Below are 19,593 nucleotides of genomic sequence, written 5' to 3'. Positions count from 1 at the left end.
GTGCACCACCGCCAACCCTTGGCACAGGTTTTTGTTTTTCTTTTCAGTGCCAGCACTGCTTCTTGACCCATGTGCCATTTACTGTTTGTCAGATTTTATTATGAACAGGTCCTTAAACATAGCAAGACTTATAGGGGAAAAATAGAGAAGACAACAAACAATTTATTTGAATGGTTTCATAAGAATAATGATAAAAACATATTTAAGTTAAATTAAGAAGAAAGCAGTTCTGTGTGACTTCTCTTTTTCAGAGTGCTGATGAACAATGTCCTCACCCGTTTGCCTGATAAGCCTCTTTGTCAGCATATGCCAAGACTACATTGGCTGTAAGTTGCTTTATCTTGTTTAAGTAATTCAGATAACTAATTTTCTGGTCTTGCCTAATTCGTTTTGCATGTTTAGGGCTATAGAAAACTATATAGATACAGATATTGCTTAGTTACAAGACTGTTGCTGTCGTTAAGTGTACAGTTTTATATCTCCCCATGACAGATGTCAACATGTTCAATTCCTCCACCGCAATCCTGAGGGGGGGGGGGGAATAACAAGAATGGAGGTGCCATGTGGTTTTGATGAGTATAACACTGTCCAGGAAAAAAAAATAGCCACACAAACCAATGGAGTAGAGTTGAGAGACTAGAGATAATTCCTCATACATATGGGCAGTTTGTATGCCACAAGGGAGCCCAAAACATTACATGACAAAAGGAAAGTCTTTTCAATACATGATGTTGGGAAAATTGGGTGGCAAGATATAGAAGAATGAAACAGGGCCACTACATCTCATCATACAAAAAAGCCAACTCAAAGTAGATTAAAGACTTGAGCATTAGACTGGAAATTATTAAATACATAGAAGAAAACATTGACAAGACATTCCATAATGTCTCCTTTGGAATTTTTCTCTCAAACTCAATATATCCATGTTTTTTTATTATAGATTATTAACATGATTATTATATACATTTAATTACTAAACTTCTCATTATCTAAACTAACTCATCGAATATCTTACCAAAGTTAAGTATCTCCAGTAGAAAAACAACAACAGGGAATCGGGCTGTAGCTCAGCGGGTTAAGCACAGGTGGCGCAAAACACAAGGACCGGCATAATGATCCCGGTTCGAACCCCGGCTCCCCACCTGCAGGGGAGTCGCTTCACAGGTGGTGAAGCAGGTCTGCAGGTGTCTATCTTTCTCTCCTCCTCTCTGTCTTCCCCTCCTCTCTCCATTTCTCTCTGTCCTATCCAACAATGACAACAACAATAATAACTACAACAATAAAACAACAAGGGCAACAAAAGGGAATAAATAAATAAAACAAATATTTTTTAAAAACATTCATATTTATTAAAAAAAAAAAAGAAAAACAACAACAACCCCAAAACAAAAAACAAACACAAGATACGTCGAGGGCAGGAATAAAGAAGACAAAGGAGCTATATAACACCGCACCCTCACTCTCCTGATCCATTCAACTATTAGTTTGGTACAAGAATACTAAAGTCATTTTAGTTTCACCATAAATTCTGATTAATGAGCATTCAAGTGTTAAAATGTCTTTGAAATTTCTCCACAATGAAATATGCACTAGAATAATAGAATATGCTCTGTGAATTTTTTTATCTTTCTTTTTTAATTACCACGTTATTGCTATGACTAGATGCATGCATGACAAATCCACTTCTTCCAGTAGCCTTTTTCCCCCTTCTTTTTTTCTTTTTCCTTCCTTTCTCTTCTTTTCGATAGAAACAGAGAAATTGAGAGAGACATGGGAGCTAGAAAGGGAGGTAGAAATGGAAATATCAGAACTACTTACCAGTTGTGAAGCATCCCCCTTGCAGGTGGAGACTGAAGGCTTGAACCCAGATCTTTGCGCATGGTAAGGCATATTCTCCACCAGCCGCACTACCACCTTGCTGCTGCTCCATGAATTTGTTAACACAGTAGCAGTGTTTGTGGAAATATATATCTTTCTAACTATTCAGAATTCAATTAGCCAGTATATTTCCATACTTAAATACTGGTAAAATGAAAAGCCAAATAAAAATCAATAACTGTATATGTAGTAAACTGTATTGCATGAAAACTCCCACCATTTCTTATTTTGTAGGAAATTCTCAAAACTTTTGCTGTTCCAAGTTCTTATTTGCTTTCCAAGTTCTCAGCAGAAAGAAGTGAAATACAAAGTTAGAATCAGAGGGGCCGATAGTACACCAGATTAAGAGCACATGGTGCAAAGCACTAGGACCAAGGACAAGGACGAGTGTAACGATCCAGGTTCAAGCCCCTGACTCCCCCACCTTGCAGGGAGGGGAAGTCACCTCACAAGCAGTGAAGCAACTCTACAGGCATCTGTCTTTCTCTCCCTCTCTCTGTCTTCCCTTCCTCTCTCAATTTCTTTCTGCCCTATCCAACAACAACAAAAATGATAGTGGAAAAAATGGCCACCAGGATTCATAGTACAGGCACCAAGCCCCAGTGATAACCCTGGAGACAAAAAAAAAAAAAGACAGAAAGAAAAAAAAAGACAAAGATAGAATCAGAAATACTGATTTTAGTGAGAAATGACAACTATTACGCTAATAAAAAAGCAGACCTGAGAAATTTTATAAAAAGGAGAATATAGTTCACTACCATTTAAGGGAAGACAATAACCCAAAACTTATATCATGTACAGAGAATATTTAAATATGGCAGCATAATGTTCTCATGAATGATATCAAAAGTCATCAAGGGATGGCAAATTAAGTTCAATATCCTCTGTGTTAATTAAATTTTGGCTCAAGTAAATACATTAGTAGTTATCCCATGCTCAGTAATCCAAACTTAGCAATGATGTGAAATTGATCGACATTTACATAAATAAATAAATAAACAACTAAAATTATATGCATTGAGACCAGAAGCAAATGTGGGAGATATGATGCATAATTATAAACCGTTCCTTTCTTTTGAAAGATGCAGGCCCAGGCAGTGGCACACCTGGTTAAGTGTACACATTACATTACAGTGCGCAAAGACCCTGGTTCAAGCCTCCGGTCCCCACCTGCAGGGGGAAAGCTTCACCAGCAGTGAAGCAGGGCTGCAGGTGTCTCTCTCTCTCTCTCCTTTTCTATCTTCTCCTCCCCTCTCAATTTTTCTCTGTCTCTGTCCAACAATAATTTTTAAAAGACTTTACAAAATGCAGCCATATATTTCAGATAAAAATAATTAAAATGCTTTTCCTCATTAAGAACACCTGTAAATTTAAGCCATCTAGGGATAAGGTGGTGGCTTGACCAGTAGATCACACGTGTTACCTGTGAAAGGTCCTGGGTGCAAGCCACTGCTCTCTAGCTGCAGGAAGGAAGAAGCTTCATGAGCAGCAAAGCAGTGCTGCACATGTCTCTCTCAGCCTCAATCAAAAAAATTCATGGCATTGGTAGAATCATGCAGACAATGAGCCCCAGTAATAATGCTGGCAGAAAATAAAAATAATTATCTAACACAACTCATTCCAGTTGCTTTACAAGCATTGAGCATTATCCCATTGTACCTGTTTGTAATTATTTTTTATATGTAAGTACTCATTTTTTTGAACTAGTTTCAGTATCTCTACTTGGCACATGACTTTGTGTAGCACACTAAAAGATATGTAGGAAAGCACAGAGCAGAATTTGGACTGGAGTTGGTGTATTGCACCAAAGTGAAAGACTCTGGGGTGGGTGGGAGGGTTCAGGTCCTGTAACATGATGGCAGAGAGGGACCTAGATGGGTCCTTGAATTGTTATGTGGAGAACTGAGAAATGTTACATATGTACAAACTACTATATGTGACTCTTGACTTAAACCATTAATCCCCCAATAAAGAAAAAATGAAGATAAATTTTTAAAAATATAATAGAGATGGTGTAAAAAAATTCTGATGTAGTAGAAATATATATAGAAAGTAAAAATGTGTGACAACTCAGATAATGTGCTTGTAAGTTATGATAATATATCAGGCAGTCGATTAAAACATTTAATAGAATTCTTTCCAAGCGGGAGTCGGGCGGTAGCACAGCGGTTAAGCGCAGGTGGCGCAAAGCACAATGACCGCCGAGAGGATCCTGGTTCAAGCCCCCGGCTCCCCACCTGCAGGGGAGTCGTTTCACAAGTGGTGAAGCAGGTCTGCAGGTGTCTATCTTTCTCTTCCCTCTCTATCTCCCCCTCCTCTCTCCATTTCTTTCTGTCCTATCCTACAACGAAGACATCAATAACTACAACAATAAAACAAGGGCAAAAACAAAGGGAAACTGAATAAATAAATATAAAAAAAAAGAATTCTTTCCAAGCAATTAAAAGTCGAGATCAACAAAAGAAATTAATAATCCAAAAATTTTATTAATAAATAAGCATCTGAACAGATGGAGCAGTAGGCAAGGATGAACTAACAGTCAAGAAAGTAAATTTTCATTTGGAAATGAGGTTAAAAAAGTTTATATACTGGTAGACAGTTAAGGAGCCAGGAGGTTGTGCACCTGGCTAAGTACATATAGTACCATGCACAAGAACCCAGGTTTGATTCCCCCATGCCCCACATGGGGGCGGGGTGAAGGGAGGGATGCTTCACAACCTATCAAGCAGTTCTGCAGGTGTCTTTATCTTGCCCTCTCTATCTCCCTTCTTACCCCTCAATTTCTCTTTGTCTGATGAAATAAAATAGAAAAAAAGAAAAGCCATTGGGAGCGATGGATTCGTAGTGCTGTACTGAGCCCCAGCAATAACCCCAGTGGTAATAAATTTATAAAAAAAATGTTTTCAAAGAAAATTAGTGAAGATGCATTATGAAGCAAGGAACTATAGAACATGGAAAAGTGAAATATGATTTTTAAAACACATAAATAGTGAAAAATGAATGAATTAACATTACTTCAGTCAACTTCACTTAATTTCAAAAACATAATTTGAATTATAAAATAAGAGCTACAAATCATACAAACCTTTCTAACTATTACAGTAAATAATCATTTCAATATTCATTAAAAGTTGCTTAAGTTGGGTGGGGGTAGATAGCCTAATGGTTATGCAGACAGACTCTCATGCCTGAGGCTCTGTCAAGTCCCAAGTTCAATCCCCCACACCACCATAAGCCAGAGCTGTGTAGTACTCTGGTAAAAAAAGAAAAAAAAAGTTGTTTAAGTTATAATCATGTATATAGCTGGTTACGGTCAGATATGTTAATGAAGTCAACAAAGAAAAAATGTTTTCAAATTGACTCACAAAGCAAAAGCTAAATTAGAAAAAAAAAAACTAAAAAATACTGGGCAGGGGCAAGCTGTGGTGCGCCCAATTATGCACACATAGTACTAAGCACAGTGACCCATGCAAGGATCCAGGTTTGAGCCCCCGCTCCCCACCTGCAGGGGGGGACACTTCACAAGCAGTGAAACAGTTCTGCAGGTGTCTGTCTGTCTTTCTCAATTTCTCTCTGTCCTATCCAATAAGGGCCACCAGGAGCAGTGGATTCATAGTGCCAGCACAAAGCCCCAACAATAACCCTGGAGGCAGGAAGAAAGAAAGAAAGAAAGAAAGAAAGAGAGAAAGAAAGAAAGGGAGAAAGAAAGAAAGAAAAATAAAATACTAGCCAACAGCCAACTATCCTGGAACAACCTGCACCAGCCTCCTTTAAAGTATATTTTATTTTACTTTAAAGGTCTGTACATTTTTTAATAAATATTTTTGTTCCATGTCTAAAAAATAAAATAATAAACTGCTGGTCAAAAAAAATACTATGTGTAGATTTAAAAATACAAGGAAATCAAGTACCACATTTTATACCCAAATAGGTGGAATGTTGGTTAGCATGCATTAAACAGCATGAAAAAAGAACACTTAAATGCTCTGGTATGCAATTTCCAATAAAAGATATTCATTCCATCATGAGTATATACAAACACCAAATTGATTCATATACCATATGTGTAGAGTAAGAGACAAATTACACTTCTTTTAGTCCATACAATAGAAGTAATATCAAAAAAGAGCTAACATTTTTGATAAATTAACTCTCATTGATCTATATTAAACTGTAGTGTCCCTTCTCAATAACTGACCTGGTTTATTTGGGACGTTACATGCCCAGCTAAAAGCAAAGCTAAAGTTCCAACCAGTGAGGTAGAAATATAGTTTTTAAGTTCTGAGTAATATCTCCGAAGGAAAAAATGCCAGACCCCTCCTTTCCTTTGTTATCCAGGGAGAAAAAAATGGATATGATGAGTTTAGCTTCAGCATCATCGAGGATCATGAGAACAAAGGCATGTGAACAGTGAATAGGAAAGACCTCGAATTTCTAGCAGTTTTATAAAACTATCATCCTAGTCCCAGACTTTCTAACTCTAGACTTTTTTCCCCAAGGGGGGGAAAAAAAAATCCTTGTATAGTTTTGCTGTTATAGTTGGGTCTCTGTTATATGTACTTGTACCTAATCCTAATAAATATAAACCTGAAAGCAAAGAATTCCCAAAGGACATTCACCAAAATTAAACATATATTTTAGGACATACACATACACAAACCAAACTCAAGAAAACAGATGGAGGGATTAGCCTAAAGCAGGAGAAGGGTCATCTCTTCCTCTGAGACTAGAAGGAGACCAGGTGCTCACACAGGTAAGTTTATAGATGTCTGGCTGAAAGTCAAAGGCTTTCCCCTCTTTCATCACCTCAATTTGCTCTTGAAAAAGACATCCAGAAATGTCTAAAAGGTGGGAGAGAAGCAGAGTTGAAGGATTTTTTTTTTTTTTTGCATGCTTAGAATACTACTAGAGGATAAAACAGGAAGTTAGGGAAGAACAGGCAAGATTATTAGGAGGTTTTGATTTGTTATCTCTGTTTCTCAGATTTAAGAATCAAGTTTTCATTTCAGCCAGTTCTGCAATGTACTGAGGGGAAACTATAGTCATTGAATCAAACTTACTAAATTGGAAATGTGTTCTAGACCCAAAATAACTACATCCTTGTTGACTCCATTTGAACTTACAACTAGGAATGTGAAGCAGAGTTGTATGCCTCAACTACTGTAAATGCTAAAAACTAGGTTCTAAGGGGTCTGGATGAGAGCACATGTTACAGTGCCCAAGGACCCAGGTTCAAGCCCTCGGTCCCAGCCTGCAGGGGGAAAGGTTCACAAGTGATGAAGCAGTGCTGCAGGTGTCTTTCTCTCCCTCTCTCTCTCTCCCCCTTCCTCTCAACTTCTGGCTAGCTCTATCCAATAATTAAATAAAGATAATTAAGAAGAAGAAAGAAAACTGGGTTACATCCTATGAAGCCATAAAACTTTGAATTTTAAGAAGGAAATTAAAGCAAATGCACAACTCAAAAGTTAAATTCAACTAGTCGTGTAATCAAAATTTCCTCATTTATGCCTTCATGGATGCCTCCGATTACTTACAGAAGAAATCAGTATTTGTTAAATATACTTCCTAGCTTAGTAGCAAAAAAAAAAAAAAAAAAAAAAAAAAAAGGTAGCTAACAAAAAAAAATCAGCTTAGCTAATATTCTGTAAGAAATAAGAGAACATCACCACCTGGTGGTAAATTTATAGTAATAACAAAAAAAAAAGAAAAATATTGATAGCTCTCAGTAGTCACATTCAGCATGAGAAGCCTAAAGTCTTGTTCAAATCTAATTATCCAAATTGTATTGATAATTTACTTCCAATTAGTAAAAATAAGTTTTTTCTGCATAAGAATGAATCAGAATCTATATTTTAGATTTTAATGCACTATTGCAAATGGTAGAGTAACTCTCTTTGCAGATTACTTAATTATTATACATTGCTTCTGCTAAATACCCAAAGTAGAAAATAATTATTAGCTAGAGACCATAGATTATGAACTGAAACCTGAAATGGCTTGTGTCCTTCAACTACTAAATCTAATTTTGAAATCTGATGAAAAATAGAGGAAAAAAATCTGCATCTTTTACAACTTAACTTCAAATCTTATTTTTCTTTTCTTTGTTATAAGTACACTCTTTCCTTCAAATCACTTTTTTCTTGACCTCCGAATACCCTGATCTTCCATATCTGCCAGATATACTTTGACTTGTCAATATCTTTTTATTTCATTGCCCAAAATAAAGCTGACTATCCCAGATGTAGTTGAGCCAGTAAAATATAGGAAGTTTGGCTGGGGGTAGATGGTATAATGGTCTCAGGCACATGCTAAGAAACTCTCATGCCTAAGGTTCCATTGTCTCAGGTTAAATCCCCTACACTACCATAAGCCAAGAACCGAGTGGTGTTCTGGTAAAATTAATTAATTAATTAATTATAGGAAGTTATATTAATGATACTCATGTTCCTCTTACCAATTCTAGAGCTGTATCATACTTCAGCTTTTATATTTTAGTCAGAGTTATTCCTAAATAACTATATGTTGAGCATTAAGCCAAATGTTAGGATAGACTGAGATTCAAGGACCACAGTTTACTTTTAAAAGTATATTCCAGGGTGCCAGGGTTAAGTGTACATAGTAAAAAGCACAAGGACCTGCACACTCTCATTCGACCCTTCAGCTCCCCATCTGCAGGGGGGTCCCTTCACAAGTGGTGAAGCAGGGCTATAGGTGTCTATCCTCTCTCCCCCTCTCTATCTCTTCCTCCTCTCTCAATTTCTCTCTGTTCTGTCCAATAAAATGGGGGGGGATGACCGCTAGGAGCAGTGGATTTGTAATGCAATCACCCAGCCCCAGCAATAACCCTGGAGGCAAAATATATATTAGCTAACACTCTATTCTAAAAATTACCACCATAAAACTATCAATAAAATCATTTTTGGGGCCAGATGGTGGCATACCTGCTTAAGCATTTACATTACAGTGCACAAGGAGCTGAGTTCAAGCCCCTGGTCCCCACCTGCAGGGGGAAAGCTTCACAAGTGGTGAAGCAAGGCTGCAGGTGTCTTTCTGTCTCCCTCTCTTATCTCCTCCTCCTATCTCAATTTCTCTCTGCCTCTATCTAGTAATAAATAAATGCAATTAAAAAAAACTTTTTTTAAATATTATTTTGGGGGGGCTGAGTGGTGGTACACCTGGTCGAACATACACATACAGTGCATAAGGATCCAGGTTCAAACTCCAGGTCCCCACATGGAGAGGGTAAGGGGGGGCTTTGTAAGTATGTAAATAGTGAGGCAGTATTGCACATGTCTATCTCTCTCCCTCTCTATCTTCCCCTTCCCTCTCAACTTCTCTCTGTCTCTCTCCAAAACAAATAAAATTTTTTAAAAATTTAAATGGGGGAGCAGGAAAATATATTCATGGTAGCAATGAAATAATAATTTTGAAAAATTGTACTCCTCACATAAGATTCATGATAGTCACATAATATTACTTTGTAGGAAACTCAAGTCGAATCTCTATGCATATTTCTGAGTTGGAAGTGAAGAAATAAGGCGTCTGTGGGCTTCTCTCTGCATGCCCTGGGTAATAATAAAAGCAAAAAGTGGGGGCCCACGGTAGCACAGCAGGTTAACAAAGCACAAGGATGGGCATAAGGATCCGGGTTTGGGCCCCGCTCCCCACCTGCAGGAGAGTCACTTCACAGGTGGTGAAGCAGGTCTGCAGGTGTCTTTCTTTCCCCCTCTCTGTCTTCCCCTCCCCTCTCCATTTCTATCTGTCCTATCCAACAACTGCAGTAATAACAGTGATAAACAAAAGGGGAAAAATTGTCTCTAGGAGCAGTGGATTCTTAGTGCAAGCAAGAGCCCCAGCAATAACCCTGGAAGGCAAAAAGGCAAAAAAGGCAAAAAGGAAAAAAAAAAAAAAAAAAAAGCAAAAAGTGATCTTGGAAGCAAAATACAGTTGAATTGGGGGAATGGGGAGGGGAGGATGATGACTTTATAGAGGCCAGGGAGAAATTAGAGGATTTCTTTGACCTAGGGAAGTAAGAGCTAAATATTGTTTGGTCACTAGTATCTTCCACAGTGATGTTAGACTATTCTGCAGGCTGTAGCAAACTAGAATCTCATCATTAAAAAAATGCCATTGGTAACACGGGACATATGTTTAATGCACATAACTGTTCTATATGAGTAATTTAAAAGTATTTTACCATAACAAAGTTTTCCACTTGACTTCTATCTTTACACTTCTGAGGATAACACATAGACCCTTCTAAATATATGAAACAGATGTTACTTAGACCATGTTTACTACTAACACCGAAAAAAAAAAAGCATTAAATATATATATAGATAGATATAACTTTAGTTATTATGTAAATAAGTGTCACAATCTATATGAAATAAAAAAAAATCTGTGGAAGAAAACATTCTAGTAGAAAGCAAGTAGTTTTATTCAGTTTATTTTTATCTGTGATTAAAATTTAGCCTTGTCACTTATTATTTTTATGTTCCAGGGACTTTGAAGGCAACCATATCCACAATTTAAGAAACTTGACTTTCATTTCCTGCTCTAACTTAACTGTTTTGTAAGTAACATTTTGTCTTTTTTTGAAGTAATGTTATACCTCTTCACAAACAAAAGAGTCATTGCTGTACAGAAGTTGTAGGAGTATTAACTACGGCAAATGGCGGGGGACAGGACGGGGGCTGTGGTGGGTGGATATCATGCAGCATGAAGTTTTTTGAAACCAAAGCACATGGCCAAAATTATTGAAGTGCAGACCAAAAGTATCCACTGATTCACAACATGCATGAATTATCAGAATAGGGTTGCATTGTTTGAAACATCTTTCACTCTCATTTAAATAATACCCATCTTAATAGGGGAAAAAATATGAAGGACCATGTAGAATCTGTCCTTGGTCCTCAATTTTAGAAACACTAAATTACAATCTAAATTTAAAATGTCTGCCCTCCACAAATTTTTACTACAAATACTAAGACAAAAATTTAACCATAATCAAAATGAGGGGGAAAATACTGCTGACATCCACACCCCTAAGCATGGAATTTTCAACACTTTGACAAAGTTTAAAATACTACTAAATGGAATTTTGTTTATATGTTGCTGGCCTATTTTAGATTCACATTGACTCTCCCATGAAAGTGAATGATGGCCGGGGCTTCCTTCAGTATGAAAATAAAACTGCTTTATTCGGTTTATTTTTTCATGACTATGTTTTCCCCACTGCGGGTTACAGTGTACAAATAGATTATGATAACAAGCAGTAATTCCTGGCCAGCCTTTTATAATGCAATGAAAATGTAATTAAACCGATATGTATATATCAAATTGATGTTCAAATAATAAATACTGGATCATAAATCCTGGGTTGTGTAGATGTATTTTATATTCAAATGCCAGCTAAATTTTTTTGTGTCATGACTTACCCTGGGAAAAGTTTGAAAATGTTTGTACTAAAATTCTTGTAGATAGGTAACACAACAGCTATTACTAGTACAACACTTTTCTCCAGTTATGCCCACATTCTAGTGAATGCAAAGCCAATGAAACTAAACTCCTTAGTGAGGATTATATTGTTATGTGGAAAACTGAGAAATGTTATGCATGTACAAACTATTATATTTACTGTCAAATGTAAAACATTAATCCCCCAATAAAGAAATTTTTTAAAAAAGAAAGAAACTAAACTCCTCTATCATGAGCTCTGCAGTATTCAGATACAATATACTCCTTGTCAGTAATACAAACTATTTCTAATGATTAGCTCAAAGGAAACAATACTGCACTTAGAAAATATATTTTCTGATGTGATATACCAGAAGATGCTAATGACTTAGTGTGCTGGGAAATAGTGAAGGATAGAAAAAAACCTCCAGACATAGCACACAAAGCTTAGAGAACTGAAAACTTTTTAAGTTTCCTATGAGCTAGTCCTTTGTTTTAGCACATGAACATGAAAAGAAAAAAAAAGTGTAGAAATAAACCATCAAGAATTACAGATTTCAGGGCCAGGTGGTGGTACACATGGTTAAGTGCACGTTACCATGCACAAGACCCAGGTTCAAGTTCCCAGTCCCCATCTATAGGGGAAGCTTTAAGCAGTGAAGCAGTGCTATAAGTGTCTATCTACTCCCTTTCTCTCTCCCCCTCCCTCTCAATTTCTCTGTCTTATCAAACAAAATAAGTAAATAAATTTAAAAACAACAAAAAAGTTACAGATTGCACATCCCAGACTAGAAAGCTATGTTGGTCCTCAGTAGACAAGACTCATTAGACAAGAGTGGCTAGTACTCCACCCTAACTAAATATATGAGCTCTATGGTGTGGAGGGTTTTTTTGTTTGTTTGTTTGTTTGTTTGTTTGTTTGTTTTTACCAGAGCACTGCTAAGTGCAGGGGGTTGAATTTAGGTCTTTGGAACCTCAGGCATGAGAATCTTTTTGCATAACAATCATGCAATCTCCCCCACCCCTGGAGGGCATTTTCTTTATCCACTGCGCCACCTCCTGGACCAACTGGAGGGCATTTCCTTAAACAGAGTGCAGACTGAAGACACTGTCTTTATGTTCTCATTTACAAGGTATTCAACCTGTGTTCTAAAGTTAAAGTTTTCATTCTCTCCCTTATAGATCTCTTCCGTGTTTCACTTAAAAAATTTTTGGATAGGGAGTCCGGCGAAAGTGAAGCGGGTTAAACGCAGGTGGCGAAAAACACTAGGACCAGCATAAGGATCCCAGGAGCCCCCAGCTCCCCACTTGCAGGGGAGTCTCTTCACAAGTGGTGAAGCAGGTCTGCAGGTGTCTGTCTTTCTCTCCCCCTTTCTGTCTTCCCCTCCTCTCTCCATTTCTCTCTGTCCTATCCAACAACGACGACATCAATAACAACAATAGTAACTACAACAACAATGAAAAATAAGGGCAACAAAAGGGAAAATAAATATAAAAAATTTAAGTTTTGGATAATTTTTTATTGTTATCATCATTGAAAGAGTTAGGAAATTTGAGTTTAAAAGCAAATTAGATCATTAGATAATTTCAAAATACCTTGATATGAAAATGCTCTATATAAAATTCTCTTTTTGCAGACCTTTCATCTCCTCTGTAATAGCTTATTTGTCAGCAACCTCAAGAATTTACCACTTAGTTTTTTTCCCCCAGGGTAATGAGGAAAAACAAAATTCATCACATAAATGAAAATACGTTTGCACCACTCAAGAGACTGTATGAATTGTAAGTTTAACTAAACATATCTAACAAGTTCCTTTCTGCTATTCTATTTTGTTTTGTTTTACATGTATGTTTTTCTATATTTAAGAAGTAATATACCTTTTTTAGCATTATTTATTTATACCTTTAGCCAGAAAGGAATTCAGTTAGCTTACAAAAATAGACATAAAACAAAACTATTTTTAAAGCATTTGAGAAGAGTTAGGGTAAAGAAAAGCATACTTGGGGGGTCCGGAGGTAGTGCAGTGGGTAGACAGACACCTGCAGACTTACTTCATCGCTTGTGAAGCAACCCCTCTGCAGGCAGGGAGCCGGGGACTCGAGCCGGGTTCTTACACTGGTCCTTGTGCTTCGTGCCTTGTGCACTTAACCTGCTGCACTACTGCCCCACCCAAGGGCAAGGGGGCTCACTTCACAGGTGGTGAAGCAGGTCTGCAGGTATCTGTCTTTCTTTCCCCCTCTCTGTCTTCCCTCCTCTCTCAATTTTTCTCTGTCCTATCCAACAACAACATCAATGGCAACAATAACAAGAATGACAACAGCAAGGCAACAAAAGGAAAAAGATGGCCTCCAGGAGCAGGCGGTTCATAGTGCAGGCACCGAGCCCCAGCAAAAACCCTGGAGGCAAGAAAAGAAAGAATAAATCAAGACAAGGTTAATAGATAAAATATGCCCTATACCGGTCTGTCCCATTGGTAGAAAGGAAAGGAAAATTTGGCTTTAAAGTTTCTTGGGGTAGAGAGGGGGTGGCGCACCCGGTTGAGCTTACATGTTAAAATGAGCAAGGACCCAGGTTCAGTCCCCACCTGCACAGGGAAACTTAACAAGTTTCCATCTCTCTCTCTCTCTCTTTCTAGCTCTTACCCTGCATATTAGGGAGAAGAAGACAGATGCAGGAAGAAGGAGAGAGAATAGCCACTACAAACAGTGGAGTTGTACAGACACCAACACCTAATGATAACCCTAGTGGTAGAAATAGCAATAATAATACAATTATGGGGGGGCAGGCGGTAGCTCAGTGGCTTAAGCGCACGTGGTGCAAAGTGCAAGGATCCCGGTTGGATCAGCCGTCTCCCCACCTTCAGGGGAGTCGCTTCACAGGCGGTGAAGCAGGTCTGCAGGTGTCTGTCTTTCCCCATTTCTGTCTTCCCCTGCTCTCTCCATTTCTCTCTGTCCTATCCAACAACGAATGGCATCAACAATAACAATAATAACCAAAACAAGGGCAACAGAAGGGGAAAAAATGGCCTCCAGGAGCAGTGGGTTCATGGTACAGGTGCTGAGCCCCAGCAATAACCCTGGAGGCAAAAAAAATACAATTATGATGACTTTATCTGAATATTGAGATTGGTAATGGTAGTGGGATATACAGATGCCATAAGGAGGTACATGTCTCAAGAAACAACCCTACACTCTGCTCCGAAACATCCATGAATATATCATTGAAATGGCAACATATTTTAGTAATGATTAGCCTGAAACATGTTAGAGGAATAGTAATGATCAGTCGCAAAAATATGCAGGAAAATTTCAGTAGATATTAGAACCAAACACCTGTTGCAATACATCCTACTACCTAGCAATTGAACCATAACATCAGCAATTAAGAAGGTACTTTATTAGGTTCCCGGAAGATGGCGGACTGAGAAGCTGCTAGTAGCTTGAGCTCTGACCACATCTTCTGGAAACGGTAGGATTTTCTGCCTTTAGTAGGCTAGTCAGTAAGGGGTCCTAGCAGTGACACCAAGGAGGTGACCATAACTTAATTTGGGTTAAAAAATAGAGTAGAAAAAAAAGGGAAAAAATTTTTTTCTTTTAAATTATTAATCCCAAAGCACACCTCCTCTCCCTCCCCCCCCATAACTAGTCCCTGGGGACCAGCTCCAAGCAGGCTCCCCAGCTGAGCTTCTTTCTTTACCAAGATTCCTGTCCCACCAGGGAGTATCATTCATTCTAAGTCTATCCCCTTCTGAAACTTCTGGCCTTTTTTTCTTTCTAAGTAGCCAACCCCCCCCACCCTACCCCACATAGCTAATTAAATAGTTAAAAATAAAGAAAGAAAGAAAGAAGGTACTTTATTGTCAGTGGGAGGGAAATATAAGTCTATGTGATCCAGACTATCTAACCATTAAAATATAAATTTGTCAAGGAGTTTATATCTTCCCTTGGTCTATCCATCTAAACCCACTATCTGACTGACTAGAAAGACAATTCTTTCTCCAAATCCTAACCCTTATCGTGGAAGTAAGATGCAGGGATGGTAAGGTTTGGTTTGGTTAGGCTGTGATTATTAATAGCCAGCAGTGAGCATGGTACATTAATAGTTTAGCTTATAACCTCTCCCTGTGGAATGAGGTAACACTAAATATCCTTCCCCAGGGAAAAATGAGAACCAGTGTACATCATCTGTCAAAGAAACTTATACATGAAGTATTGGGTTGTCTGAAAAGTCATGACACGGTTTTTGCATAGAAAAAAACAGAAAAGGGAGTCGGGCGGTAGCAAGCAGGTAAAGCGCACGTGACGCAAAGCACAAGGACTGGCATAAGGATCTCAGTTCAAGCCCCCGGCTCCCCACCTGCAGGGGAGTCCCTTCACAGGTGGTGAAGCAGGTCTGCAGGTGTCTGTCTTTCTCTCCCCCTCTGTCTTCCCCTCCTCTCTCCATTTCTCACTGTCCTATCTAACAACGACATCAATAACAACAATAATAGCTACAACAACAGTAAAAAAAAAGACAAGGGCAACAAAAATTTTTAATTTTAATTTAACTTAAATTAAAATTTTAAAAACAGAAAAAATAAGTCATGACTTTTCAACAACCCAGTAGTTTACTTTCCTTTGATAATCATGATAAATACAAGCAAAAGAAAATAAATACTCTAAACAATTCTTACTCTGACATAAAAAAAAAGTGAGGAAAGAAGGGACACAACACATGTACAGATTAAATTGGAAAATGGATCTGCTAGAACCAGACCAAATGCCATGAAGCATTCACCTTCCAAGGAGTGATGAAAATGGATGAGGGAGGGTCGGGCGGTGGCGCAGTAGGTTAAGCGCATGTGGCACAAAGCACAAGGACCAGCGTAAGGATCCCAGTTCGAGCCACCGGCTCCCCACCTGCAGGGGCGTTGCTTCACAGGTGGTGAAGCAGGTCTGCAGGTGTCTGTCTTTCTCTCCCCCTCTGTCTTCCCCTCCTCTCTCCATTTCTCTCTCTCCTATCCAACAACGAACAACATCAGCATGGCAATAATAACAACCACAACGTGGCTACAACAACAAGGGCAACAAAAGGGGGGGGAAATGGCCTCCAGGAGTGCTGGATTCATGGTGCAGGCACCGAGCCCAGCAATCACCCTGGAGGGGAAAAAAAAAAAAAAAGAAAAAAGAAAAGAAAAGAAAAGAAAAGAAAAGAAAAGAAAAGAAAATGGATGAGGGGTCCAGACAGTGGTGCATCTGATAGAACATACATATTACAATGCACAAGGAAGGACCCCAGTTTAAGCCCCCAGTCCTCTCCTGCAGGAGGAAACTTTGTAAATGATCAAGCAGTGCTATGGGTTGGTGTGTGTGTGTGTGTGTGTGTGTGTGTGTGTGTGTGTCTCCCTTCTTCCCCCCCCCATCTCTCCTTTTCCTTTCAATTTGTCTCTAGCCAAAATAAATGTATATATTTTTAAATCTAAAAAAAAAGATAATGGATAAAATACCTTTATGCTTTTTCCATTACACTATCTTTCTGTCATCTGGTAATGACTATAATTCACTAATAACTGGTTGAAAAGTTTTATAGTAATTTATTAACAAATTACAAGACAATGAATAGTCTTAAGACACTTATTTGACATATTTGCAATTATTTCCCTAGGGACCTAGGATTTAATAAGATTGAAAGCATCCCACCAATTGTATTTAAGGATCTGAAGGAGCTTTCACAATTGTAAGCCTGCTGTTGTGTCACTTTGTTTCTGTGTTATATTCTAATGGTGATGTAATATACATAACACAAAATTTACTTTTCTCTGCAGCTTTTATTATACAATGCAATGTGACATTAAGGGCATTTTCATTACTCTACAATGACTACCATCATCTGTCTCTGTAACATTTTTATCTTCCCAAACTGAATTTCTTTATCTATTAAGCACTTATTTCCCATCACTACACACACACTGGCATCTATCAACTATATCCTTTCTCTTTGAGTCTTATTCCATCTACATAGAAACATATGATACTTGTCCTTCATGATTGACTTAGTTCACTTAGCAAAGTGCTTTCAAGATCCATTCATATTGTACTGTGTCCCAGAATTCCCTTCCTTTTTTAAAAAAATATTTTATTGATTTATTATTGGATAGAGAAAGCCAGAAATTGAGAGGGGAAGAGAAGATAGAGAGGGAGATAGACAGAGAGACACCTGCAGCCTTGCTTCAACACTTGTGAAGCCTCCCCCCTGCAGGTGGGGACCAGGGGCTTGAACCCTGGTCCTTGCACACTATAATGTTTACGCTTAACCAGGTGCATCACTGCCTGGCCCCATTCCCTTCCTTTTTAAGACTGAATAAAAACCCACTGTTTTCTCAGACCACGTTGTATTTGTTATCCACTTACCCATCTTTTTTTTTTCCCCCCTGGCCTAATTGTCCTGGCTATGATTTCCAGTACTACATTGAACAGAAGTGGCAAAGAAAAGTCACCCTTCTCTAATTACTAGTCTTGAAGGAAAAGCTCCATATTGTTAACATCTGATGTTAGATACGGACTTTTCACATAACCTTTATTGCATGAAGGTAGTTTCTTCCTGTTCCTGATTTGTTTAGTGACTTATTTCTTTTTTTTTCCATAATCACCTCTAACCCAATTTCAGGAGTCTCTTCTAATTCTACCAAACTCATGATTTAATCTGAGAACATTTCTTTAAAGAGAACTTCCCCTAAGAAGCTCTTTTTGATGAGTGATTTTTGTTTCAAGGTGTTTTTTTATTAAGGTTTTTTTTTTTTTACAGGCTCTTAAAATGTTCCCTGAAATTCAGCTGTACTGTCACTCTGATATTTGTCTCTAGCTATATAGCCTTTTACTTTTTATTTCATGTCTCACAAATCATTAGTACAATGTGGCACTCTCTGACATAAGGTCTGGTGTAAAAAAAAAAAAAAGTATTCTTTTTATTCAGATTTTGACTAAATGAGATTATTTTTCTTTCATTTAACCCATACCTGACACTATACAAAATGTAAAATAGGTACGTGTAGTTTCTTTCTGGGTACCTTCCTATTTACTTGGTTAAAGCTGTTAAATGAAATTAAACTTTAATGCTTATGTTGCCATAGTTCTCACACTGTTCCTCTTGCTAGTACCATCATAGAATACCTATTTAGCATCAGGCACTGTTCTAGTGCATGCTATTTTATCTTCAGTGATTTCTTTAAATGTCTAAAGAACCTTATGAGACAAGTGCTATTAATGTACTTTTGAAAAATGTTTGAACTAATGCAAAATCAACAAATACTTTTTATTCAGTTTTTAGAAATAACCTTTCCCTGCTTCTTCTTTTTTTTTTTTTTTTGATAAAACAGGAATCTTTCTTATAACCCAATCCAGAACATTCAAGTAGACCAATTTGATCATCTCGTCAAACTCAGGTCTCTGTAAGTATAAACCTATTAATATACCTTTATGATTAATTGATTACTTATGTACTACTAGCTGGCAATTTATATTAAATGACATTTAAAGAACCTTTCAAATCAGAATCTTATTTCCCAGAACATTAGTCAAGTTCCACAAAAATACATAGCTTAAAAAAAAAAAATAACAATTAGTTTTCTCTTATATATTAATAAACCTTAAAAAGGCAATGATAAATCATTATATATTTTCCTACAGTTACAAAAAACTTACAATGAATTGCTTGATTTGATTCACTGAAGGGATCCACATGTACTATATTTCTTAATTTCTTAATTGCCACTGGTTAAGAATTTACTATAACCATCTTACCCCAAGATGGAATAGTCTAGATTATATAAATAATTATTTGCACCATTAAGGTCTAAGAATTGACTTAAGAAGATAACCTTCTAGGGCTGGGCAGTAGCGCAGTGGCTTGCGTACCCAGGGTGCAAAGCTCAAGGATACGGGTTCAAGCCCCAGGCTCCCCACCTGCCAGGGGTCACTTCACAATCAGTGAAGTAGGTCTACAGGTGTCTGTCTCTCTCCTCCCTCTGTCTTTCCCTCCTCTCCATTTCTCTCCGTTCTATCTAAATACGATGACAACAGTAAAACAACAAGGGCAACAAAAGGGAAAATAAATAAATAAATATATATATATATAAATTTTTTAAAAGAAGATAGCCTTCAGATTATATAATTTAAATATTCACTAAGTAGAATGTACTTTGCTAGGAAACATTTGTTTTAAGAGTACTAGAAATTTTCCAAATATATGTAACTTTTTGCTATGATAATAATGTCTAA

General features: G+C 37.6%; 1 protein-coding gene across 1 annotated transcript in view; it reads left to right on the top strand.

Moving 5' to 3' along the window:
* Positions 1-19,593, top strand: part of RXFP1 (relaxin family peptide receptor 1) — a 120,734-nt gene that overhangs the window by 90,202 nt on the left and 10,939 nt on the right. Inside the window, exons 9-13 of the mRNA XM_060178896.1 lie at positions 252-326; positions 10,382-10,453; positions 13,048-13,119; positions 16,982-17,053; positions 18,693-18,764. Coding sequence (XP_060034879.1) covers positions 252-326; positions 10,382-10,453; positions 13,048-13,119; positions 16,982-17,053; positions 18,693-18,764 — 363 coding nt within the window. The remainder of the gene's footprint in view (positions 1-251; positions 327-10,381; positions 10,454-13,047; positions 13,120-16,981; positions 17,054-18,692; positions 18,765-19,593) is intronic.

Source organism: Erinaceus europaeus, chromosome 19 (assembly GCF_950295315.1).
Source record: "Erinaceus europaeus chromosome 19, mEriEur2.1, whole genome shotgun sequence".
Taxonomy (NCBI): domain Eukaryota; kingdom Metazoa; phylum Chordata; class Mammalia; order Eulipotyphla; family Erinaceidae; genus Erinaceus; species Erinaceus europaeus.
This window is presented reverse-complemented; position numbering and strand designations above follow the sequence as displayed.